This window comes from Candoia aspera, chromosome 2 (genome assembly GCF_035149785.1).
Source record: "Candoia aspera isolate rCanAsp1 chromosome 2, rCanAsp1.hap2, whole genome shotgun sequence".
Taxonomy (NCBI): domain Eukaryota; kingdom Metazoa; phylum Chordata; class Lepidosauria; order Squamata; family Boidae; genus Candoia; species Candoia aspera.
In genome coordinates, this window is record NC_086154.1 from 167,543,010 (window position 1) to 167,570,907 (window position 27,898).

General features: G+C 41.6%; 1 protein-coding gene across 4 annotated transcripts in view; it reads right to left on the bottom strand.

Annotated features, from left to right (window-relative positions):
- The window catches only part of CORO2A (coronin 2A), a 70,183-nt gene that overhangs the window by 19,021 nt on the left and 23,264 nt on the right, over positions 1 to 27,898 (bottom strand). For all 4 annotated transcript variants that reach the window (XM_063294799.1, XM_063294796.1, XM_063294797.1 and 1 more), the window contains one exon: positions 5,575 to 5,775. In XM_063294799.1, the coding sequence (XP_063150869.1) occupies positions 5,575 to 5,775 (201 nt within the window). The remainder of the gene's footprint in view (positions 1 to 5,574; positions 5,776 to 27,898) is intronic.

Genomic DNA, 27,898 nt, shown 5'->3' on the forward strand with positions numbered 1-27,898 from the left:
AACATACACAATGCTGAAGCCTGAACTCGGCCTGAGATTCAGCCTATTTGGAACAGGACTGCACTCCCCCTGAAAAAGTAGGTTCACAGCCCAGGAGTGCAGCTTCATCCAAAGCTGTCACTGGACCTGCAGGTCACGGCTGCGGCTGGAAGCACCTCTGCACCCTTCTCCTTGTGTGCTATCTCCAGCCTTTTGTGAACTGGTCTCATTTGGTGACAGCCATCCATACTTTGGTTACCTCCTGATTATTGCAGCATGCCCCACCTCTGCAAAACCTTGAAGAGTTTCCAGAATTGTGCAAAATACAGCAGCTAGGATGCTAAGGGCCAGTTTGGGCTAGTGGTTTAGGCAACAGGCTAGAAACCAGGAGACCATGAGTTCTAGTCCCACCTCAGGCATGAAAGCTGGCTGGGTGACTTGGGGCCAGTTCCTCTCTCTCAGCCCAACTCACCTCGCAAGGTGGCTGTTGTGGGGAAAATAGGCGGAGGAAGGAGTATGAGGTATGTTCCCCGCCTTGAGTTATTTATAAAAATAATAAAGGCAGAATAAAAATTCTAAAAAAAAAAAGTACAGGGATCATATGATGCCTAGATTGAAAAATCTGCATAGATTACCAACTGTTTATCTGGAACAATTTAAGTGTTGGTACTGACCTTCAAAATCCTAAACAACTCCAGGCCTAGATCTAAGGTTGATGCCCCTCCTATTACAAACAGAACCCTCTCTTTCTAGCACATGGGAGAAGGTCTTCTCCTGTCTTGCACCCAAGCTATGAAATGTACTCTTTTGGATATGTATCTGGACCCCACTCTTGCAATGCTTAGAAAATCTGCAAAGATGCACCAGGCTTTTGTCAGATAATTTTAGTATTGTAAAATGATCTTCAGTATCATTAATTAAAGTGACACTTAAAATAATCTCTGGAATCAATAACTGTATTCTTCATTTAAAACTTTTTATGTTTTGTTTTCATATTTTGTTAACCACCTTAAATGCTTGCCAAAGTAGAAAAGTAGGGCATATACAAAGTAAAGAAATAAAAAGGAATAATAGCTTCAGGATAAACACAACCCAGAGTGAGCACAGCATGGGACCTTTTTATCTAACTGTGGCAGAGCCAGGGCAATATGTAGTCATACAGATGTAACAGGACAGATTAGAGGAAGGGAGGTGGAGGGCAGAGGCAAAAAGCAGTATTTGCATGTCTTACTGATAGCTTCCTTATAGTTAACAGTAATTGAAGCAGTCATTCCTCAAGTGGAGGCTGGGACGGAATGCTAGGACTCTGTGAAAACAAATTAATTAAATAAAGCAAGGCTGCCATCTAGTAGGTAGAGTCAATTCCAATTAGTCTATCATAACTTCCAGTGCTGAAAGCTAGGGCTAAATGAAAACTTTATGCCTCTTTTGTGAGTTGCTTACCCAGCACACATACAGGGTGCTTCACATTCCCCTGAATGCAGCACAAACATGCCCCACGGACTGTTTTGGGGTTTTTTGCTATTATTTCATGATGTTGCCTTTCTCTTATTCTCAGCTCATACCTGAGGCAGCTTAAAATTGCCCTCAGCTGTTCCGGTTTTAAAATAACACTTCTCCCTTCTCCCAACAGAATTTTGCCCATGGACAAAATCTAGCATGTTTCACCAATGATGAGGTTGCTAATGCAGTCAGGGACTGGAAACTGCCCAGCTTTTATTGGGTATTTCAGACTGCTGCAGCCATGCTCCCTCCCCTCCAGTCATGGCCCTTTTGCCTTAGGATGCAGCAGAAACCAGATACCTGGCTTCACAGAGCACTTCCCTGCCAACTGCCTGGGTGGCATGTTCCATGGTGCTTGTCAGGTCTTTTATATGGAGTCCTTACAAACAGGGGTTTAGTGCTCTTTTGAAAGAGTGCTAGAGCCAGGCCCGTTCTCTGCTGCACCGAAAGTAAATCCAACCAGGTTTTGCCAGAAGCGGGTTCTGCCAGCTCTTGCTGACAGTACAGTGTACCCTGGCACAAAAGACAGCAACAGAGCTTGTTATTGTGGTCTCCTGCATCAACCTACCCCCCTTCCCCTTCTATTCCCATCACTTGTCAATCAGGCTATTTTTGAACAAAGGTCCAGGCAATCTTTCAGAAGAACACGTAAAATGCCCAACCAACATGCGGTAGCACAAAGGAGGTTTTATGCCAAGCCAGGAACATTGGGGCACTCCACCCCATTGTATCCTTGGCACCTGCAACCTGTTAACTTGGCAACTTGATCGCTGGCTAAAGTTGCTGTTCTAAGCACCCACCTACCTTTAACTTCCTTAACTTGATCCATGACAGGTGCATAAGAACAAAACCCATTACTGTGGCAGAACAAGGATCAGCAGTGGGTAGCATGATTTATGCCATCACTTCAAGGATGGGTGGAAAACCCTTACTGTGGCCTTCAGTTTGCATGAGACTCTAAGCTACTCCTAGTTAAGCAATGCATCCATCAGCACAAAGCCAAATGACAAGATAAACTCTCTGGCTTGGCTTTGCTGGTCCCTTCCCTGAAAGGCTGGCATCTCAACCCTTTCTGTGGTGGCTGGCAGCGTGGTACTTCCTACTGCCATTCTTCTTTTACCAGAAGAAAAACAGGCTTAAGTCAAAGCCACAGGTTACAGAACGGGAAGCAGTCAAACCCACTTAATTCCCACTGTGTTCCTTTGGAAAAAAAGAAGACTCCACTGCGTGCTGCACCCCACTTCATTTCACTGGCAGACAAAGAGCTGTTTTACTGTAAGCTACCCTTTTGTTTGGATGAATCAAATTAAGTGCATGTGTGTGTGTCCCTTTGAATCAGTGCTGATTCCTCACGACTGCCTGGACAAGTCCCTGCAGCCTTCTGGCAAGATTTCGGAAGAGGTTTGCCCTTGCCTGCTTCCTAGGGCTGAGAGAGTGGGACTGGCCCAAGGTCACCCAGCTGGCTTTGTGCTTAATACAAAAAGGCTTCCTTTCTGACAAACAGCTACACCCCAGGTATGAGGAAAGGGGCAGAGCTGCATTGCTCAGTCAGTGCATGGAAGCCCTCCCCACCCCACCAGACTTGGTTTAATATCCAGCCTGTGGGATAAGGGCACAGTCAGGCAGCCATGTTCAAGTGCCTTCCACCAGTTCGCCTCCCTCCCTTCAATTTGAAAGTTGCCTTTTATACAAGGTGGTGTGCATACTGCTCCCCCCTCCTATTTTGTTGCCCACAACCACCACCCTGTGAGGTAGATTGCTGAGCAAGACCTCCAGTCAGCTTCCCCTTGGTGCTGCCCTTCTTGCCCATCTCTAATCTGCTGGAGGGAGAGGAGGGGGAGGGGGAGGGCAGTGAGAAGTGGGAAGGAGCTCCCCCAGCACATCAGGAGTCTTCCCTCCCACTTCACCCCAAGCACCTCCCCTGTGACCTCTCAGCCAGGTTATATTTGTACCCAGGTTTAGACCTCTTCCAAAAGAATGCCAGACCTGTGCTCAGAAACAGCCAATTGGCTGGTCACAGGCATGGAGGAAGGGTGAAGGCAGCATCAAAGGTGCTCCTTCCTGCTTCATCCCATTCTGCTCCTCCACCCCTGTGAGTTACTAGTCAGGCTAACAGGCGTGGAGCAAGGGGGGAGGAAGTGCTCAATACTGAGGGAGCTCCATTCTTGACCAAAGAAGCAAGGGAATCGCAGAAGTGAGTGAGTAGCCATGGACAGGAGCACCCAGCAGCAGCCTCAGAGTGGGCAAAATGGTGCTGCACCTCCCCAAAGCAATAAAACATTTAAAAAGTATTAGCACACAAAACCCCTTGTCAGCAAAAACCTATAATATGCTCACTGGTAACAGAATCAGCAACACACAGCTGGCAGAACTGGCATGTCTTTCCTGATTTAAATCAATAGTCTGTGCAGCACAGGTTTAGTCCGCATTCAAGACTCCACCAGTCTGTTTTTAAGCACAGCTTTAGCGCTCTTTCAAAGAGCACTAAACCCATGTATATAAGGAACCCATGTAAGATCTGACAGGTGCCAGACAAACAGACAGCTCTATGCAAACCAGATTGCCAGTCTCTCCTGCACTCTGAAGCCATTTAGTGGCCTCCTAAAACCACCTAATGGAGCAGAGCTTAACATAGCTGAGAAACTGCACATAGAAAAAAGAATATTATCTTAAGTAGCTTTAACGACCACATCAGAGAAACACAGGTTATTGATCTTACACATTCAGCCCTCCAAGCATAAAGAATCACACGCTTAGACAAAGTAGGTTAAGACGTAAAAAGAATTATCTTACTGACTTTATTCTTGGATCAGTTACATCCATGTTTGGTGGAAAAGATGAAATCTTTGTTCTTCTTTTGTGTTCCCTAACTTAATTCACCCTTAGCCCTACAGCTGGCTAAGAGCTGCGTGGAAGAAGGGGGAATTCCAGGCACACTGCATGGCGCCCAGAGATGGAGCAGCACATAGCCGTGTGCTTAGCTCCCGGTGAAAGGAGGAGGAGGAGAGAGAGGGGGGAAGTGGGAGTGGCAAAGAACAGGTTCCTCAATAGCACGGAAAGTTTGCATCCTAGAGCAACCATCCATATGCTAATGAGGCATGCTGGATATGCCAGGACTTCCAACACACTCCACACAGAAAGGCCCCTAGAGAGCAGTGCCCAGAAACCAGTGGGAGGGGCCACAGGAGCTGGATGGATCTCAGGTCCTGAATGCCTCATCTAGCACACTATCAATGAAGTGTCCTGGGTAATGTCCAAGCAATGATTTTGTTGGGAAATTAGAAAAAGATACTACTTGAAAATTGGAACTGCTAAAAGACAACTTTAAGGTGCCTCTGCTGTATGCTGGGAATGAGACCACAGTGTCATGAAGACATGTGAATTAAAAACAGTAGCAGGGATTAACAATCCATGCTAACATTAGAGGACCATGAGGGTGAGCCCTGAATGATTTTTCACTCCTGGGATGAGTTGCTTTTCCTTCCTAACTATCCTTTCTTTCAAACTGGACCAAGTATGGGACCATGCAGTCCTCTCTCTACTGGCCTCCATGTGTTCAGGTAAATGGAGATCAACTTGCATTGGCCACAACACAATTGCAATATAATGGTACAGCACTTCAGGCAATCCAGGATATTAATAAAATAGGGTTGACATCATAAATAACACACAATAGCAACAGCACCTCATCCACTCCACAGTCATAGATTTTCCAGATGATGTAGGTTTTACATCCAGGCTGAAATGTCACCAGGGCTCCTGAGGCACCTCTCACCAAAGTAGACAAAACTGGAGGCTCTACTGGAGTTTATGAGTTGCAGATAGAGGAACAATTCAAAGCATGAGGAGCTTGTGTGGGGGAAGCAAAGGGGTAAATGAACCCACAGCTTTCCTATCAACTTATGGAGTCATTGGAGACAACACTGCTAGCTTTTCAAGTCATCACTCAGGACAAAGCAAAGCCCTCATTGAAAACGAGTTGCTAATTTGGGCTTTAGAAACATTTGGCCTCACGTGTCCTTATCCACCCCATACACTTTCACACCCACATTGATAAGCCAGTTATAATTGACAAGCTTTGGTGGTACCTACTTGACTGATTGGTATGACAAGAAAAGCTCCTCCACCTGTACATTCTGTCACCACAGCAATGAAATGAGGATTGACAGCACAGAACTGGTTGTCATAGACACTGTGGGTGATGGGCACGTTGTCGTAGCAGTTCTCCTTACTGGCGGCCTTGCCATAAACGTGGCGGAATTTTGAAGTCTGATACTGAGGATTCCATGACATCTGCAAGGCAGAAAGAGAATACAAGCATGAAGCCTTTCCACACTCCTGACTTACAGTTAAAGTTATCTTCCAACCATGCTGTGGAAGCTTCAGCCAAATTTGAGACAGCCTGAGCTTCCGGTGAGCCACCATGGCAAACTGACGCCTCTTTAGAATAGCAGGACAGATTGCCACTGAAAACTGTGCTTGAATGCAGGATTCGGGCTGCTGAAATCTCTCTGGAGTAAGGAGAGATCACAAGATTACCCATATGTACTCCAGAAAACTGTTCTCTTGTAAGCAGATGTCAGGAACTGCGTTTTTATTTATTTATTTATATTTATATTTCAAATTTTCATCACCGCCCATCTCCCCCGAAAAGGGGACTCTTTTTGAGGTTGGCTTGCAATCAGCTAGGAGTCACAGGATTTCATCGTGCTTATAGCCGCTAATGTCGCCTATACGGACTCTCAAGCTCGACTGAAGCTCATCTCTTAATCACTTTGGATTTAATTTTTCTTTTTTGCTGTTTTTTAAAGATTGAGAACCTTTAGAGTAGCAAGTTTTATTGAAATCACCAGGTAAGTTTTCTTCAATTCTTAAAAAAAAAAAGAAGTTTAACTACAAGTTTAAGGATTCGTAACAAAAAAAATTGGGGCGGGGGGAATATACAGCAAAAGGGTAGTTAATGGCTTTAGAAAGTTTTAAACAGATTAAGGGCTCAGATGACTTGATTTAAGAGTTTGAAGTTAACTGAAAGGATCCTTTCTGAGGGGAAAACGTCTATGGTTATACTTCAAAATAACTGATAAAACAACTTTGAAGGTTGGACACTAGGGGGCATGAGAGGTCTAATTTCGTTTAAAAGATTTTTGATGAATGGGCACAGGAAGTTTTAAAGTTATTTACCTTTACAGAAGAATTAGAAGGAGTTACTGAAGAGGAACAAGCCCCATTGAATAAAATTGAAATTGACTTGCAGGTGGATTAAAAAATGATAGCTTACAAGAAAGAGAAGGAAATAATGGATTTACAAATGAAACTGGATGATGATTTAATAATGTAAAAAGACATACAAATAATAAACCAGAAGAGTGATGTGGATAAATTTTTTTTGCATTGGATTTACAAAAGGGTTTTGCTGAAGTTGCCACACTGGAATTACAAAAGGGGCTTGACAAAGACACCAAGAATTTTGAGCGAAGATACAAAGAGTATGAGAAAGCAGATGTTAGAACTTTCTTTGAGGAATCTAAAGATCATTGGGAGAAAGAGGAAAGAATACAAAATTGGTTTATTTGATCAAGTTTAAAATAATGGGTTGCTATTTCTGGTAATGTTCAATGGTTCTTTGACTGGGACTGGATGACGATGTCTTAAAATGTTTATTTGAAGAGAGGAAATGGGAGGATATGCTTAAATAGAAATGGAGATATAAATATAAAAGGAAGGATTCAAGTTGGGTTTAATAGATACAGTTTGCAATACTTATGTTATTATTTCTGATAACTATTGCTGATTAATATGGAGAGTTGAGGTTTTAGAGATGGATTTATAGAGAATGGGGTGAGGTATGGGATGAAGAGGTATTCATTTTTACTTTAAGAGACAGTTATAAGTGGTTAAAGTCAATTATACTTGCTGGGGATGAAGGAGGAGGTTTCTTTTTCTCTTTTTTCCTTCCTATTGTTTCTTTCTCTGCACTTTTTAATTTTTTAAAAAAAAATTAATATATTTCTATACTATGTAGATTGTATTAGTTTTATCTGTATAATAATAAACTTCAATAAAATTGTTCAGAAAAAAACCCAAATTTGAGACAGCCTAAGGGGAGCTTGACCGCCTGGGATCTCCTAAATACATCAGCGGCTGAGCTGGACTAGTTCCCCAATCTTTAATCAATAAGAAGGTCACTTACTGTATGACCTTGGCAGAGTAGGCTCTGGGAAAGATTCATGAGGAAGATGTTGCCTAAGACACCCTGAACTGAGGCTTTTAGGACTGAAAAATCATTGGTGAAACATTAAACTGTGCTTAGAATTTGACAGGCAACTTTGCTGTGACAATAATCTAAACCAGTGTTTCTCAACCTCGGCAACTTTAAGGTGCGTGAACTTCAACTCCCAGAATTCCCTGGCCAGCATGGCTGGCCAGGGAATTCTGGGAGTTGAAGTCCATGCATCTTAAAGTTGATGAGGTTGAGAAACACTGATCTAAACACAGCCATCATCTCTTTTATGCAGCCAACACCAATCAACGGTCAGGTAGCTGAACTTCCCAACACGGTAGCCTTCAAAGGAACCATGCCACAGATTCATACATATACCTCACATTTATTCTGACCCAGTTTGTTGAGCAAGTCACAGTGGTCTGGTTCATAAGCCATCAACTGTGGCTTATAAACCTGTTTTATAGCTGGATTCATGCACTGCATAAGATCAAAATCAAACAAACCACATTACAGATTACTGCCTTGTATGAATTCAGACACAGAGTGTGCTACAAAAATCAAACCAGGAAGCTGCAAAGAAAGTAAGGCTGCTGCCAGATCCTTGTAGGGGAAGGCAATGTAGTAAGAATAGATACCATAATATCTTGGCTAGATTAATTTTTTTTTAAATCAAAGCATACTGGGACTTGAAGAGGTCAAGTACTCTACTAATTAGAGCTTCAGGCTAAATTCCAACATCTTTCTTAATCCTTTTTATGCACTGTAACTGAGAATGCCCTAGGTGATTTCTTTACAGATTAAAAAAGAAAAAAGAAAACTAATTCAGCAATTAGATTTCCTGGTGCTAAAAGGAGAAGAGATGATTATCGCTCCTTTAAAGACAGTAGGTTGTTGGCTCCAGGATATGGTTGAAATGCTTCCCTTCATTAATTCAGTCCGTATTATGCATATGTGTCTACACTCCAAAGTCGGTAAGAATGCATTGCTTCCCTACTGCATATTACGTTCTCTATATCAGGTTTCACCAATTACCTTCAACTATGAAGCTTTAAAAAGGGAAAAGGTACCCTTCAGTTGAGCTTGACTCCTTGTGATTACAAAGAGACATCCATGCAACCTCTCACCAATGGTTCAGAACAGTCTACTATTACTGAATACTTTTTCTGACTCCAATCCAGTCCAGTCCACAACTTTGCAATTCCCTTGTGCTCTCCCTTCCAAATAACTAACGAAGACCAACCCGGCTTAGCTTCTTCAGGTATAAATCCCAAAGATTTCAGCAGGCTTCCAAATTCCAATGATTAGAATACAAATAATCTCATAATTCAGGTTTATTGGATAATTTATTTATAAAACCATTATAGAAATTCCACACATTCTCCTCTTTTAAATTGTTTCCAATAGCAGCCAATGCAACCACCCCTCTTGTAGTAACATTATACCAAAAGTCTTCTACCTAATCCTACATTTTAATTACACAGCTTCAGATTTCCAACATGAACTGATACCCCTCCCCATCATAACTGCTTGTATTTAACCACCTCAAGACATCATACATACCAGAATAAGCTTGTAAGCAGCTATGTGTCCACGGCTAATTAAGAATCACCTCAAGGACAATTTTTTTTTAATACATTCAAGCTATTAGTACTCCATGTATGACGAGTGGAAATACGCATGCACAGGTAGGCTACAACTGTATTTATTTCTTTGCTTATTATCTTGGAGTACAGTATTAGCACCACTTACAGATTTGTTTGCCACACTGTAAATGGGAGGACATTGTCATGGAAAGCAAAACAGTCTGGGAAAGACGCTCCCATACCCCTGTCCCATGTAGGCAGCATATGGTTTTCTTCTTCTGCCCATTTATGCACCACCCCCAGGGCAGTGTAATAGTTTATCAAAGACAAGAACTTAGTTCAAGATGTTCATTTCCCCTAGTTTCCCCAGGCACAGAAGGGTTAATAAAAACACACATGACAGTCAGGCCCGCATGTCCCAGTCACCATATATTTGCCACCAGATTGAAGATGGTCTATGTATGAGCTTGGAAATAAATCTGGGAAGTTCATTCTTCCCACACCCTCTCAAATGGACCATCACCCACTAAAGTTGGTTCACGGGTTGCTACCTTTTTTGCACAGTGGGCAACAGAAATGTGAAAAAGTGTATTACAGATTACTTGTCAAAGTTACCAAGAGAAGATGATGCTCAGATTGCTCTTCCCATCCTTCCCTCCCATCCTTTCTGCTGCTGCTCCTCCTCCACCGCTGTCCACGTTAACAATGGTAAAAATTCGAGGGTGTGGAGGTTCTTTTCTATCTGTACAAGGAACCCACCCCAGCAAATTGAATCCGGTCATGCTGGGATAAACCAATAAAAAAGACCAGGAAGTTTGGTTTTGGTTTTGGTTTCCCAATCTGAGAGTCGCAAATGAGACAGATTTGTAGCACATCACAAACATAATAATTGGGGGAAGTTGGGGAGAGAGAGCCTACTCCGCACTGCTGTCCTCTAAAGTCTAACAGTGACATGTAGAAATCTTTGTAACATGGAGAACATTTATTAGTTACTGTAGATTGCAGATCAAGCCGGTGTTAAGCACAATAGCAGGCCAGTGAGGTGAAAGAGTGACTTCTATACGCAGTATACATTTCTATGTGAATCTATGTATACACACATCGGTCAGTCTGTCTGTCCATTCATCCACGCAGGCCAATTTTTATATCTCTAACAGCACCTTTATTGGCGAGTAGTGGGTAGCATTTCTCCACACAATGTTGCCAGTCAGTGAGCACACCTATCAGCCATGTTATTGTGACTTGTTAAGTGTGTAACAACCTGTTCTATTTCTTGGCACCTCAAGGTGAGCCAGTAGAAGAACCCTAACCTTCTCATCTTCCTGGGGAGCTGCCATATACAGCTGCTGGTCTGGTCTGATAGGTCACAAGTTATAGAACCCAACAATAGGCTGATGGTAGTATATACTATCTCCAGAATCATAGCAAAAATAGTATCTGGCAGGGAAGCTTACCTTTCACTTACTTGATCTCTGCTCACAACCAGTTTGGTGTTTCTACCACCTGCATGGGTTGCATTCTGCCACCTTCATGAAAGTAAAAATGTGGGGTGGCTTGAAAAGAAAAACAAAACAAAACCAATGAAGCAATGAAAACAATCCTGAAAGAAATGAGCCAATCATGCTCACCGGCTACATGCGTCTCCTCTCAGCCTGCGCCCCCACCATGTCCAAAGGAAACAAGCCACTGGAACCTGAAACCTCGTCTGCTGGGGTGTGTCCGCAGCTGCCTCCTCACCATCAGGTGAATCAGCTCGGCTTGCAGTCTTGGCATGTCTTCCTGTGACCTCAGGGTATCGGTGATCTACCCGGTTGTTTGATTAACCTGCTTGAGGGCAGCAGTCGATGCTCAAGCGTATCTCCATGGGCTTCCGTTAAACGGATTTCTCCCTACCACAAGCACATGCTAATGCTAAACCACTTTCTTGTTCATTACATTCTTCTCTCTCTCCCCCTCCCTCCCTCCCTCCCTCCCTCCCTCCCTCCCTCTCTCTTTCTCCTCCAGTACTGCCACAGGCAAAAGCAGAAGGTGGATCAAATCCCAAGGTGGACAGAAAACCAGCTGAGCTCTTGAGGCCATACCTTCCTTTCACAGTACATCACAACATAAATACACACGTATGTTGAAAGCCTCAGAGGGCGCTTTGGATTCTCTGCATTGCTAGACTTGTAGTCCAAAAGAGATAGCACCGCAACAAACTAAACTCTGGGGCATTCCAGGAACTTATTTTGAACTAAAAGACACATACTACATGGAGTAAGGCTAGGTGACCTACCAAAATAAACTCAAGTCTGTCAACCAGGTAGAGTGGCTTACCAGAAACTCTACACAGGTCCTGTTTTCTTTGACTTAGTGGTCTGCAAACTAGCAAGGGTGGCGCTGAAACAGACAAATCAGCAAGTACCCAGCAACAGAAGCAGGGCTCTGTTCATCTAGGGTGTGTGCGTGTGTCACAAATGTTTCAAGTCTGATGTAGAGCAACATCATTAGGAGAGATCTTCTAGATATGTATGATGTGATCCTCATTCTGAAAGAACACATGCAGTACCCATCTCCCCATTCAACCCCACAGTTTTCAAACTGCTTACTTTGTAATCTGTTGCCTGCCCAATATCTCCCATTTTTTTCCATTCATAGCACAGCAGAAGGCGCGCACACACACACTCACACCCAATAATATTGTTAAGCCATTCTCCCTCTGCCCACCACCCATTTATTACCATTTCTGATTTCAGGGTGACTGGGAGGATATCAAATAGTAATTATAATATGATAAAATACTTATTTATAAGTTTGAAAAAAAAAACAAGTTAAAATGTTTTCATTGTGGAGCAAAAGCAATTCTAAAAGCTCTCTCATGTCCAGCTTAATGACTAGTTAAAGCAACAAGGCAGGAAATCTCAGAATAAAATGTCAGCCATGAATTCATTCACTTAGGCAAACAACCACTCCTAACTACCCTTCTCTGTCCTGCATCCTTCAGACACATTGCAGTGCATTTCTAGGCTTCTCATATTTCCTTGAGACAAAAACGGGACATTGGGATGGCAAAACAGGGCAGGGCTGGGCGACGGGCTGGAATGGCAGGCAGGAACTTGCCAGTTTTCTTGGGCTGAGAATCTTCGGATTCCTTCGTTTGCGAGGGGCAAGGCTGGGCTGGAGAGTCTAGTGAATGGTTGTCCCCAACAAGCCATTCCTCTTCTGGCTGTGCTTTTACGTTCTTTTCTTCCCGTCGTTTCAAGGCAGGAGTCAATTGGCTTGCCCTTTGATCACCACCTATCAGCCGGTCCTGTTTTTTTTTTTTTTAGGTTTCCCACTGGGTTGAGCTCTGCGGCTTTTTTCCCGCCTTTCTGCTGAGCTCCCCCTCCTTCCACTCAAAGTCAGACTGCATTCTGACAGGTTCGCAGGAACTTTCAAATTTTTAAGTAAGGTTTTTAAGAAAACAGGACAAATCGGACATTTATGTTAAAACGACGGGACGGTCTGGAAATGTTAAAAAAACGGGACCATCCCATTCAAAACGGGATGTATGGTCAGCCTATGCATTTCCTTCATTCCCAACCACCCTGGCCATATCTACAAAGCATCAGCGCAGAGAAGTCTAACTAAAATTCAGTAACAAGCAATACAACTGCATATAAATCTCTCTCCCCTCCCTTTCTAATAATTCTGAGAATGAATAGGTAGAATAGTTCCACGAGGTACTCAGGTTTGAGTAGGCATCAAGTACTTCCAGAAGATGCTAAGACCTGCACTTCAGCAAATACACAACTCCATAAATGGGGAGGTGGCGCACCAAAAATGCTCTTCTGAATCTTTGCTAACTAGCTGGCTTGCATACAATATAGACTGCTAATGGACATCATAATAGGAAGGAAGGGAAGACCTAACTGTACTGTGCCTGGAAAATAATGTTGTATTGTGCCTAGAAAATAATTAGTACAAATCTTAATCCCTTAGCTGTAATTTGAAGATACTTGCTTCTTTTACAAATTCTTTCGAAGATTATAGTGAGGCTTTCTAGCAAAACTTTGTGATTATGTTATGTGGAAGGTTGATGTTCCTAAGAAGCTCATTAAAGATTCCTTCATGAGAAAATGAGATTAACAACACAGCCCTGAAGTAGTGTGCCCACCACAACAGATCTTCTTGTGGAGAGTACAGTATTCTGGTGAGGTGGAAGTAAGGTCCTCTGCTCCTAGCCACTGTTGTGCATGAGTTGTATGGACATGCCAAAATCTATCCTAATATCCTCTGAAATGCCCAGGGATTTCTCACAATAGTGAAAGACAAAATGCCAGCAATATATGTAAAGAACTTTGGAAATGCAAACAGCATGGTGTAAAACATGGCTACCATAACCTGGCTGGATTAAAATAACCACTAGACGTGGCTGCAAAACTCAGAACAGCTACCAAATAAAGAGCAATAAAGAACAAGAGTATTGTGTAACTCCTGTTGCCACATAATGGTCTTCTGGAGTTTTGCAGCTCAAGTCTATATCCAATCTTTATTGGCATCCTATGTCTTATTACAGACCAGGGTTTCTCAACCAGGGTTCCGTGAAAACCCAGGGTTCCGTGAGAGGTTACTAGGGGTTCCTTGGGAGATCACACTTTATTTAAAAAATTATTTCAAATTCAGGCAACTTCACATTAAAAAGGCAAGTTTCATTCTTTATCTTTAGTTTAAGAACACTGTTAGTGCATATATAGAGGCCTACCCATGCAACGAATATAGTATTTTTGTAACTTCTGGCCTATATTTGAGCCTGAATGAGCAGGGGTTTTCCGAAGCCTGAAAAATATTTCAAGGGTTCCTCCAGGATCAAAACGTTGAGATAGGCTGTTATAGACAGATCCATGATTATCTTCCTTGTGGGCTACCATACTGGCTGGGGAATTCTGGGAGTTGAAGTCCACACATCTTAAAGTTGCCAAGGTTGAGAAACACTGGCCTAAGAGGAAGCAAGCCTCTGCTTGTGAACTCTTCCATAAGATGCTGACTTGGCTTCTGAACAAGATGTTTTAAGCACTGTCAGCAAGCCAATGCTTTACTTCTGTGGCAAGCCAGAGACAATCTGATACTAACACAGGGGTATTTTTCCAGAATCAAGATTCTGCCCTGAAATAGTGTTTATTGAAAACCTTCCTCAGTGCTTTCTTTCCTTTATGTGTGACTACTTGTAGCAGGTCATAAAAATGTCAGCATGTGCACCAAAGCACATCCATCCACAGCAGAGAAAAGATGTGTGTGTAGAAACAAAATGAGACATGCATGGAAATGGGACAGTAGCACACGCCAATAATCCTCAGATGCTGGGTAATCAGTGTAATATACAGGCAGAACAGATCGATTTCCTTTTCTTCGCCTTTTGCATTGCTATCTCATACAGACTCTAACAAACACTGTTAGATTAATTGCCTTAGTGGGGGGAGCAGAAGTGCCTCTTGGGGATTTCAGAGAAGAACCAGGGCGGGCAGGATCTATTCTTTACAGCAAAGCCTGCTGATGCAACCACTCTCTTAGAGGAAACTCAGTGAAATAACTGCAAGATTGCCAGAAGAACATTTCCATTGGCTGACAAATGCCCTCTCCTGGTCAAATCTATCATTTACAAAAACAGTCTCCAAAAATACACATTTTGTGCAGCCTGGTTTTGGGGAAGTAAGAAGCCACTGCTGCCTTAGTGTCATTGCGAAATAAACAATGTACAAAGAAAGAGTTGGGGTGGGTCCCAAATGTACCTTAGAGGCAGCTTCAAATTAAAGTTAGCAGAGCAGTATCAGTTGCAAAACAACTGCACTTAGAATTTCAAAATTTCTAAAACAGCCTTTTTTCTTCCCCTGACAAATTCGTACAATCCCTTGCAGGGGTCCTTGCTAGGCTGATTCAGCCCCAGTGCCCAGCTAGAGATGGGAAAGTTTTTATCACACAACACCAGGGATGAAGCTCCAATTCTGACCATGAAACACTTAACAGAGACAGGGACCATTTTGAACAGCACAGTAGCACAACCATGACAGAAGTTAGGAATTTTATCTGAGTAACGTCTAATTAAAGATAAGCACAATTTTCCTATGACTGATAGAAACTTACTTGTCCTTAAACACAGAACTTGCCTTATTAAGAAAATGGTACAGAATTAAGAATTTCAGAATCACTTCAAAGTCAACTGAATATTCACGTGAAAAACAGCCAATCATATCTAACAATGTCTTATTTGTCCCAGAGATGCTATTTCACATCTAGATACAAAGCCTGTGCCAAAAGAATGGATGGGGACTGCAAGGTATTCACAATATGGCTCATTAAAAAAAAAAAGTCTGCACAGTGGATCTTAAATGGATAGGACTTTAAGAAGTAACACACCTCCCCTCCGCTTAAAAGACTGTCATTGTGTTGAGTTCCTTTGTTATAGCTGAGTTGTAGTGCTTTTAACATAGGAATGTAACAGGTGCAGCTTATCCTCATGCAGTAGTTACATGTTGCAAACATCGGTGTATCTGTTCTGCCTGCTCTGCAGGGACTGAAAGCTGAGCTGCCTTTCTGGATGGAAGATGGAGCTGCAGCATTTCAGAAGGGAAGCTTAGAAATATTTGTGGAATGCAAGACAATGAATTAAGGCTCTCTGCTAGTGCTTAAAGAGTTGAATGTATGGTTCCCTGCAGAATTCACAGCTGAAGCATACTACTGTTCTGGTTATGGTCAAAAAGTTGTGGTTTGGGTTTACTTTTATTGAACCTGAAGCAACGTGAAGCAATGACAAGTTCTTCACTGTCAGACACTTTGAAGATCTCTGTGTGGTTTCCCATAGTAAACCAATGAACTGTACACAACAACCTTTTCAGTGAACTTTCTTCAGGCCTTCTACCTCATCAAACTGGGCACTCTCCAGATGCATGGATTTCAACTATAATGGTTGGGAATTCTGGGTCTTGAAATCCATACATCTGGCAAGCCCAAGTCTGTCCTAGCCTGACTTGTCCCTCCCAGGTTGACCACTGCATCTTTCAGGCCACAGAGGAGTAGAATTTCAGAATTCTTATTTCCTGAATTCCAGAAAGAGATCTGAGTCTATCTATTCTTTGGTATGGATTCTTAGTTTGCTCCTTGCTCCTGCTCTGGTTCCTGCTCTGGCCCAATTTGCCCTTTTGGGGCAACTACTGAATGAATGAATAACTTTATTGATTAGTCAAATGACCATATCAGAAAGTTGGGCATCAGCCACTATAAGATATAAAATATAAAATATGATACCATAAAACAGCTAAAATACAGTAAAATTAACTAAAATATGCTGTGGTGAGATAAAATGTGATAAAACACAGTAGGGTAAAATAGAGATAAAATTGTAAGATAAAAATGCAAGATGTAATAAAACAAGTAATAAAATACAGAAACAATGTGAGTTTAAATGAATTCATCACCTTTACATGCCACCCCAATGCATTCTATAAATTGCGTTCTCAGTTGGACAGCCCTAACTATAAACTTAACAATTCTATTGACCGCATACGTATTTGTGCCCTGGAGGAAGTAACATAGTCTTTTGTTACGGTCCCAGTATGTGGTTCTGTCAATTAATGTCTGAAGGTACTGAGCCCTTGCTGGGGCATATAGGTGGCAGTTAAATAGGACATGTGCAATGTCTTCTACTTCGGGTGCTCCACAAACACATGTCCTCTCAAGGTAAGGCAATTGGTGGAATCGTCCATATTTGACCATAGAATCTAGTTGCTCAAATCTTGCTCTAGTAAGAGCTATCCTATGGTATTGAGTCAGACCCATTGTCAGGTGCTTTTCTATTTGAAAGGACAGTTTATTCTTGGCCAGCCATTTTGATGACCTATTGTGTGCAAGTGACTCAATGTCTGTTTGGGCATTAACAACCAAGACTTTTTGTTTGAATATTGCCTTGGCCTGGTCTCCAGCTGAAAGTAAGTATTGTGATGAAAAGCCAAGGAATGCGATAGTTTGGAGGAGTTGATTGATCCATGTGGAGGGTTGAGGCAACTCTGGGGCAACTACTGGATTACCCATAGTTTCTGGCTCCAATACTGGTTCACCTCAGCATACTGCCAGTTGCCCAGCCCTGAGATTCCAGGAGTTATTGGGCAACACTTGAGGTTCAACTCTGTCCAATGGACAGCCTTGGATTTCCTTATCTAATGATCCCTATAATTCCCAGAATTCTCAGGCTGGTTAGAGGGAAAGCTAACATTAGAAGAACCTGACCGCATCCGATCATCCACCACATATCTCCTGCCAGTAACAGCCAGTTACACGTTTACAGAATGCAGAAAGGCAACAGACTGTCTCATTAGAAGGACCAGTTTCTTTTGTCTGCACAGTTTCACTGAGATGTAGGATCATGAAAGTGGAACAAGAAAAGCCTACTTCTATTTCTCAAACCATTCATAAATTGATCAGCTTCTCCAGACAAGATCTCTTCTTACCTTTCCAAAAATATCTGGTACTTATCTACTTCCCACCACATGGATGTATATTTGGCATGAACTAGGAGAATATAATTCTGGAAGGATGTTCTCTCCCTGATTAATTCACCTTGCAAATTAACAAAATGAAACCCTAAGAGACAGCAGTATTAAAGGAAAGGAAAGTCATAAAATAAAACAAATTCTGACATTTTGTAAAATAAAATAGCTGGAGCTACTGCCTATATCACATTTTGCATCTTTATTTTTGCAGAATTGCCTGGAGCAAAGAGCTTTGTCCAGACCATGTATCACTCCAGTATTCTTTTTCTGGGTTGGCTTGGGTTTGAAATAGGGAAAAGGGTGGGCAGAGGTGCTTGATAAAGTGGAAAAAGGTTTGCAGGATGCACTGAGATGCATTCCTTTCGGCTTTACCTCGAGCCATCCTCTACCCCACTGACCTGTCAACTGGGTTATTTGGGGACAGAAGTTTCCCTCTCTTCCAGATGACTGGCAGACAAGCCTCCTAGTCACTTGAATTAGATGGGAAAACTGGCAGACAATTCCTGTCAATTTCATTCCAGCTTCCAAATAGTCATAAATAATGCAAGGGAATGGCAGTGCTGGCAGCGAATGGTTGTACCCAGAAGCTTTCCATGGTGTATGCAAAATAACCTTGTCCCCCTCCCAAAGTAATAAAAACAGCAGAAAGTAGCTGTGCAAAAAACCTTGCTGGCAAAAGCAGCAGAAAACCACTAATGCACACTTTGGGACAGAACCAGCAATACCTCTCCTTCCCGGTTTAAACAGATCAGCCGCCTGCTCCCCTTTTTTACAGCAATAATCCAATCGAGAAATCACTAAGGCAAGAGCAACTATGAGCAGAGCCTCCCAGTCCAGTGTACGGTGTATATAAAGAGCCTGTATAGCGGCTGAATGGCACTTTGTGAAGGGCGGGTCAGTGCACTGGCTAATGCCCCTGCGGAAAACCAACGTCTGGTTTCTGTCGCATCTCAAGTCAAAATGTCCATGGAGGATGGTTCCTACTGTCAGAGAGGAAGAGGCAGGCCTGCAGCAGCCTCACCTGGCCAACAGGAGCCGGCAGATGCCAGCTCTGACCACTTTGTCACCAAGACCACAAATGAGATCTCATGGATCATTTGCATGCCAAGATGTTTATTAGGAGAAGTTGGAAAACACTCCTTTAAACACTCTCCTTCCATAACAGCCAAGGAAGAATTTAGGCTGCCTCCATAGTAGACAGGAGATGAGACAAAGGCCGTGTCATGAAGACATGTCCTCGAAAAAGGATTAGCGGGGTATTTTCATGATGTTCTTAGCAGGACGTGAGGATGAACTTAAAGATAACTGGAGTGGATTTCAAGCAGAAAAGTTCCTAGCAGGAAGGACTGAGACAACAGTTCTTCCCATGCTGCTATTCTGGATCTTCGACTTTCTTAATGTTTAAATGTGTCACAATAAACTGGCGGTTTTTTGTAGACTCATCCTTACTAAGAACAGCACTTCCCAAACTAGCACTCTTCAGTTCTCCTGAGAGTTCAGCTCCTCAAATTCTCCATGCAGATGGCTGTAAATCCTGGAATTTTAGTTTCATAACACAACTAGGGGGCACCAAGTTAGGGAAGGCTGTCTAGATGGTGCACAAACTCTTAAGTAAACAAAGGAAAGGAACAAGCAAACTTTTCAAACAAAGGACCCCACTTTTTAATACTGATCTCTCCTCTTCCTTACATTTGGGATATATTTAAACTGCATAATGGGCATTCCCTCCCCAAAGGGAACTCTGCAATTTTGTAAGAAAGAAAAATTAAGGATCCCAGGCAGAACATTTCCAACACCCTCAGCAACCTATAGCTCTAAAGAGTCCTAGTGATAAGCCTCACATATAAAACAGCTACTTGTAGTATAAAACCACCTGCAGTTTGCATTATCTATACTCCCTTGTCTTTCTTCTATTGCTTCCTCACCACCATCTCCTTAATGCTGTCATTTCCTTCCTTCCTTCCTTCCTTCCTTCCTTCCTTCCTTCCTTCCTTCCTTCCTTCCTTCCTTCCTTCCTTCCTTCCTTCCTTCCTTCCTGCCCCTCCCCTCCCTCCCTCCCTCCCTTAATCTGGCAATGGTCCATTGGAAAAAGTGACCCACCTTAGGTAGCCAGTGACTTTGTATGGATCCTGATCTTTCACATGAAGGCCAACAGATGCTGTCCTGTATTTTAAAGTAGTCACAGACTAAATTAGAAACTCTTATATGTACAGTCTTGGAATCCTGGATCCAGTTGGCTTAACCACTTAGCAAGAACATGACATGGGCAGCTTGGCTCTGCAACTCGCTGCTCTTCTATTCCTTTACAGGCTGCACTGTTTAACAAATTGCCAGCATTTGCCACCTGCCCCTTCTATTCACATCAGGACACATTACACAAGATGCCCTACCTAAAAGAAGGGTCCTTTTGTGCAATGGCAAGCTGCAAGAAATGTAAGATGGGCAGACCACAGTATTCCATGCAGCCTTCTCTGCAGCAGAATAATGATTACTCCAGAGACGTCTTTTAGAATTGCAAACAGTAAAAAAAAAAAACCAGCCAAAACACACACCAAGTAATAATATAGGATTCATCGCAACAAGATGCTCATAGCAATCAGTCGCACAATCAAACAATATGCCAATCATGCTTACCGTACAAATGTAATTGATTTTTTCCCTGAAAGCTATGAGATGAGTCTATTCTAGCTCTTGAGAAGCTGAGCTTGAATAATATTTCTGAACACTTTGTGCATCTTCAACAAGAACTGTTTACACCCTGCAGCCTAAAGAGCCAATCATCCTTTCCAAGAGACTGAGATTAAGGCTGGAAATTCTAAATATATTTACTAAAGCAGCAGTGGACTATCTGCATCTAATGGACAAATAGTGCCCTGTCTCTTTTCACAGCCTCTAGACTCCCCCAGTAGAGAGCCAGGTTGGTGTGGTGGTTAAGGCACAAGCTAGAAACTGGGAGACCATGAGTACAAGTCCCGCCTTAGGCACAAAGACAGCTGAGAGACCTTGGGCCAGTCACTCTCTTTCAGCCCTAAAAAAGAGGCAAGGACAATCCACTTCCAAAATCTTGCCAAGAAAACTGCAGGGACTAGTCCAGGCAGTCACCAGGAGTCAAGACTGACTCGAAGGCACCAAAAAAATAAACCCCTCCAGTATGGTGTCACTGAAATTTAGCATCAAATCATCGAAAGTCACCCAGCAATAATCCCTGGGTTCATGCAAGATACTAAATCAAAACAACGTAAGCCACTGCCTGGCTTATCTTACATAGGAATCCACTTAGAGCACTGTTTCATACATTGCAAAGACGTGTGATTTGTTTGTTTTTGGCTTAGTGTGTTGGATACAATCAGCCATTGCGGCTTGAGGGGGGGTTTTCTTAGTCAATACAGAAATATATTATCAGTAAGTGGATAAGGAATTACCGAGATCGTACAGTTAGTGCTCAAGTTATTGTTGATGAGAAATTAACTGTAAAAAACAAAGTATGTTCAATTATTTTAACAGTGGAAGAAATGCTGAGAATCTCTGAGCTAAGTGCCAAAATCTCCACTATTTGTTATTTAAAAAGGCTAAAAAAAGAAGAAAAACTACTAAAACATTATAAATATTAGTTTCTAACTTCCCCTTTGTTGTACTCCAACTGATGTACAGTATTTATAGGCATTTAAAAATTTTGAGTGTTTCTGATTTCAATTCTTTAGTCAGATTTTTTCCCCTTAAAAATCCTATTCTAAATACTTATATTTGCCTTGTTGAGTAATATGTCGTATGTATGGGCCCCTTCTTGCTTGAATTCCATTGTGGCTTGTTAAATCATGGGTTCTGGCTTAGGATGATGCATGAATTGAGTGAATGGTGATTTGTTATAACATGACTAACATAAATCATATCTTAGCTCAACATAGTCAGTATGCCCACCATATCCCCTCTCCCGCCAGCATCATGGGAATTAGTTTATCTGGGAGGGAGTAACTGGCTCAAGATTAGCACTCTGCTTTGTACCCAGGTAGCACTCTGAACTTGGCTCCTTCCAATTTAAATAATTACGTACCAGATGGTGACTGGAATCCAAAAGACAAGAATGGGCAAAAACCAACAAAAAGGACCTGCCTCTTCTTCCCTTTCAATTTAGGAGACGAACTTCTCTAACTCTAACTCTGTCTGCAGCTCTCCTGGCTCCGTCCACTCAAGGAAATCAACCCACCCTTCTTATTGCCCAGGGAAAGAAGTGCAAAGCCCTTGGTTGCAGAATCTCCCCTGGGATCTCTAGTGAAACAAAATCAAGTAGTCAAAATCAGAGTCATTATAACCACAGTGTTTAAAGAAAAAAACAGATTAGAGAAATTTCGGGTAAACTCTATATCTGCATCTACGACCTTCCTCCTCTGAAAAACTGTTTCAAAGTGTTGGGTCAATGATCCAAATCTACACTGCACATGCCAGAATGTGCACTAGACTCTGGCCTGTGATTACTATGTTTCACCACTGCATTGCAATGGCCCAGACTTAACTCTTCTAAATGGGGATGGGAATGAAGCAAAGCAGACCTGAACTATCCATTAACGACTGTGGAGAATCTACTGTAAGCATGGTGCCCTGGATGGCAACTGATTCCTTGCATTCAGCCATCAAATGCATAAAGCCACCAGGAAGATGTATGGCTTGAGCATCTATTGAGAATGACTACTGATTCCCCTCCCAACTGACTTCTACTATTTTTTGGTAGTATACAATTTTGGGGGGTAGTGTCCTTCTTTTGTGCTATGTTTTTGAAGGCCTTACACAACCTTCTTCACAATAGCAGTTTTAGGCTTTGTACCCATCCCTGAGAATCCTTACAGGGAGTAACATTGTCATAAGCAGAATCAATACTGTATGTAATGTTTGAAGGGATGATGTGATGGAATTTCAAACAGGAGTTTTCCTCTGCAACAGCAAAAGTAGATTGGATTAAGAGAGAGTGACTGACCCAAAGTCATCCAGGGAGTTTCCACCCAGAGTGGATCTGAACATGGGTTTCCCCCAGGTTAGTCTAACAGCTTAAGCACTACTGTAGAGCACCCTGGCTCTGTGTTTGGACTGAGCCCATCACAAGAATAAACCACTTCTTGATCTTCAGTGCTTAGCTGGGAAAGCCACACAAACTGGTCCCATCTTACCCCATGTCAAACAGTACCTTCATAAGAATTCCTACCCTGAGAGAATTAAGAAGAAAAAACATTTTTGGGCAGCACAGATTATCTGATAAGCTAAAAAAAATTACTACTTTGGTTAACTCGCCTGACCAGAAGTTTCACACTATGTTCAACAGCATGTTTTCATGTCCTAGCCACAGAACCCTTCTTCTGATTATGCAACCCACTCTTTAAGGCATGTTTGGGCCAATTGCTCATTGTTACTATATTTTTACTTGAAATTATTTATATATTTAACACATTTGTATCTAGTCGTTCCCAAAGGAACCCAGGACAGATTTACATCTCAAGAGTAATATTTTCTAGAGTGAGGAGCAGACTATTATAGGGCTCACCTGGGACAGGCAGAAATATTTAACTGAAAAAGATGAAATAATTCAAAGCCTCTTCAAACATCTTCAAAATGTGATGGGGTGTGGAGCAATGCACTATAAAGGCATCAGTTTATACCTTAAATGAAATAATAGTGGATTATAGAAAAGGAACAGGACAAGATACATACCCTGTGTCTGTGTTCGAATATATTTAGTAAGGTTAGTTGAAGATTTAGGGTCTTCATTCGCACATCATTCTAAATTTCATTCACTTCAATCTTGTGGGAACCCAGAGAATGAGTTACTTCATGACCGGGTTAAGCATGTTGTGCACTCAGCTACTCAGGGAAGAGGTGTTTGTTGTGCTTTTGGCATGTATGCTTAATTCATTTAAACTGAAAACTTCTGGCCCACCAAATCAAATCTACTGGGATGCCCAGTCAACTATTTCTATAGTAACAAGGAGTTTTTGAAACTCTACTAGAATGAGTTTGGCTTGATGGATCCCACATTGCACAGGTATTAGTTAAATAATAGCTGTCCAGAGTATAGAATTTGTGATATTTATGCCACGTGATGTACTGAGAAACCTTTTACCTTATCAGAACAAGTCAGGGAAAAAGTCTGCCCTCCATAACTGATGCATCTTTAAACAGTTCAGGAACTGAGCAATAACAAAAAAGTGAGGAAGTGTCTCAAAGGATAATTGCACAAAACAGGTCTTCCTGATAAGCAGAGCTTGTAGCTCATCTCTCTTACACATGGACAGACGTGCATTTATTACAAAGAGGTTTATTCATAGGGCCAACCACAAATACAAATATCCATTGTTCTCATTCTGGTCTGTATAGCAATTAACAGTGATTAGAGGGCAAGACATGTTCCTTTTGAGCATTCTGTTCTCTTCACCATGATTCCATCACACTAGCATGACGAAGAGAGATGGGTGACGCTACTTAGAGGACTTCCGCATGGTATCTACTCGGGTTTTCAGAGCCTTGGGTCTCTCGAGACAAGGATCTCCTGAAATATTTGGTTTAAAGTTATCTAGCAAGCTTCATGGCCTGCTAAGGATTTGAACTTGCAACTCCTAACTAATTACTGGCACACCTACTGAAAAAGTAATATTCCTATTTCTCTTTCCTCTATGAAGGCAAATGTACAATTACAGGAAGGAAAACAATGTATTTCTGAGAATCAACTCACAACTCTACCTTAAGGAGCAGGTGGCAGTTGTGGCCACAGAGGCTTTTCTGCAGCTCCATCTTCTCAACCAATTGCAACCTTTCCTGGAGCTGCCCCACTCTATGGAACAGTATTCCACCCCCCACCCCATTTTCTAACAATATTCTAACACTTCTAACAACTCCCTACCGGCCTTCAGGAAATTGGTGAAAATGTGGCTGTTCCATCAAGCCATGAGGGCTGGTTCATTACAACTATCTCTCCTGAAGAGGAATTGGTTTTATTCTTCTGATGATGTCTCCCAGTTTTGTGTTACCATTTTTGTCATAATAGCACACCATTTGTTTTTAATTTTGACTTGTACTGCTTTTAATCCCAATTACATATTGGGGAGTTGTATACCACTTGGAGTCTGTTGATTGGAGTGGCTTATGAGCCCTGTGAATAAGTAAATAAAATAAATAAAATTCAGTCTTAAAGTTGCCTCCCTGGGCCTAGAAGCCAGAGTTAGCAACAGCCCAGTTAGGAAAAGCAGACAGACCTCGGTCCAGGAAGCATGCAACACCTTTTCATCCTTATCACATGTAGCAATTTAAGATTTCAGGCACGATTTATTGTGCAAACTTGAGACAGGTGCCATCTTTGTCATCTAGTTGTCTTCACTTAATGTAATGATACAGCATTCCGATTCCAGTGATCCAAGAGGTTTGAGTTCAAGCAACATGGGAAGTCTGAATCTCAGTTAAAAGAGCCGAATGTCATGGGAATTAAATAGCACTATGTATTCCTGCTAATTGTAGGTTACAGCTAACTATGTCATGTGAACAGTGCCTGTATCTTTAGATGCTGAAACGTCCTTTGTTAGACTGCCTGCTCTCAATTCATTGTAACTTAGAGGAATTTCAGCCAGTACAGACTCAATATTACAGGATGTTAAATGGCCAAGCAACCTCACTGGATTCAAACCAGTGTTTTATTGATGTGCTGTGGGATAGAACAGAAAACAGGCACAGAAGGTATTAATTCAAGGTGGAGGAAGCAAACTTGTGTAGCAGTACTTTTGGGGGGAAGCCTATACGTAATTAATTGCTCTGCTATTTACTGATAGGAATACCTTGCCTCTTGCAATGCTTCACTTATACAGTTGGACAAAAGATAAATATTACAGACTGATTCCATAAGTCTCAAGTACTCTACTTCACAAGCCAACTGAGTTCTGAAATGCTGTCCCAATAAACTTGAGGCTGCTCAAAGGTGGGGACCATGTCACAATACTGTATGAACCTGAAAAGAAGATAACCATGAATTTAAGATACCTTCCCCCCCAAAATTGGGAGGGGGAGTAAACATAGACAAAAATCCAGTGTAAGGTTCAGTTTCCCCACCTTGTCAACCTAGGATTGGCAACTCCAGCTCAAACCAGTCCTGGAGTTTCCCCATTCCTATCCTATTCAATAAACATGTGCATGTGACACCCGTATATCTGTGTGTGTATGTGTGTATGTGTGTGTATGCACGTATATCTGCGAGAAGCCACACTCCAAAATATGAACAGGGCCTGGAGACAGATATAGACAGTCATTGAATTAATAATTATTAATTAAATTTTACTGCCTGTAAAAGCTATTTATAATAGGAATTGATGCACATCTGTATATGTCAACCACGGCTGCTCACACTCACAAAACAATCTTAAACACAGAAATATGTTACATACAGACCCATACATATTTGTTTCTCCTTCCAAGAAAAACAGTAAAAACAAAGGAAGAAACTGGGAATGAGATGGGGTAAGAGGAAAGGGTAGCTATATTGTAAAGCACACAGCAAAGCATAGTAAAGAGAATGAGATGAGGGAAGAGAGATAACTGGACAAGGGAAAAAATGAAATACAAGCCATGTTTAGGCATTATAAACGGGTTTAATTCAGCAGGCAAGCGGTTCCTTGCAAGCCAGGGCTAATCTTGAACGAATTCTTGATTCCTGGTAGGAGGTCCGCAGCCCGGCAGGAGGTTTGTATGTCTTGCTCATTCCTTTGTTTCCAACAGCTTCTATTACTTTATCAGTAAAAGTAAGATGACCCTTATAATATACTACCTTAAAAAAAACTTTTCTGTTTGCACCAAGCATTTGTCTACTGTATGTTTTAAAGCACTGCCAATTTGTACTTTTAAACGTATCTTTTAAAGTCATTGCCCTACAGGAAAAAAACGGCTTGATTCCAAATTATTAGTCATTTCTTCAACATGGAGAAATATCTGCAAACAAGCATCTGACACTGGCTAGCTGGACGGTTGAAGACCACTGTTTTTCTGTTGCAAGCCTGTGATGGAATACCTGCTCCCTCAATCTCTCAGCAGCTTTTGATATCATCTGCCAAAACATCTTACTGAAACGAACCAGTGGGATGGGAGGAGAAGGAAAAATATTACAGCAGCTCTGCTATCTATTAGGGCTGTGCAGCATTTCAGTTTCTGTCTCCATTAGATGCTCCAGAGCACATGGGAGTGCAAATGTAGCACATGTCTGTAAGACCTTAAAACAGCTGCACTTTTGCCCGGAATTATTATGCATTCTGCAGCTGCTTTAAGGTGTTACAAATGGGCCATGTTCACATTTCCACATGTTCCAAATTACCTTACAGAAATCAAATCCAAAGAGCTGCACATCTCCCTCCCTCCCTCCCTCCCTCCCTCCCTGTGACTTGAATGACAGAAAACAAAGCACAGCAATCTCAATTATTGAGAGTATAATTTGATCTACATTAAGCTACCTCAAAACTGTATCCCTTCTCTATTTGGCAACCACTTTTAGACTATTTGCTTGTGTCAGAAAAAAATAAGCTTTGATTCTGGGTTTTGATGATTAAATGGTTTGACAGAAATAATATTACTAAGTTTTAACTAACGGTAAGAGATTATATTCTTAAAGGCATTTATATCTGTATTGGAGAAAATCAGAAGTCACTTTCTTTTTCTGTTTTCTCTCTAATTCTACACTTTTACAGTTTTCCTTTTTTCTTTAGTTCTGTTTTCTATCTCTTCTATATTCTACATTTTGTATTTTAACTATACTTTGAAAATTAATAAAGTTCTTCAAAAAAAAAAGACTGTATCCCTTCTCAAAAATATTTGATATAAGAATGTTTTATAATTGGGGAAAAAAGATAGTGATAGGTTATCTATCCATTATTATCTGTCAAACATGAAATATTAATTATTAAATAATCCAATCAGAAAAATTATAAAAGGGAATTTACAGAAGCCATTTCACCTACACCAAAAAGGCAGCTCACCTAAGTGAATAATTTCTTCCTTGAGTATTTCAGACAGATCTGGTAAGAATTTAAAAACCAACAACAAATTTGTATAAGCTAATACTGAAAACTAATGTGTATCTCAATTGGGAAAGAAGT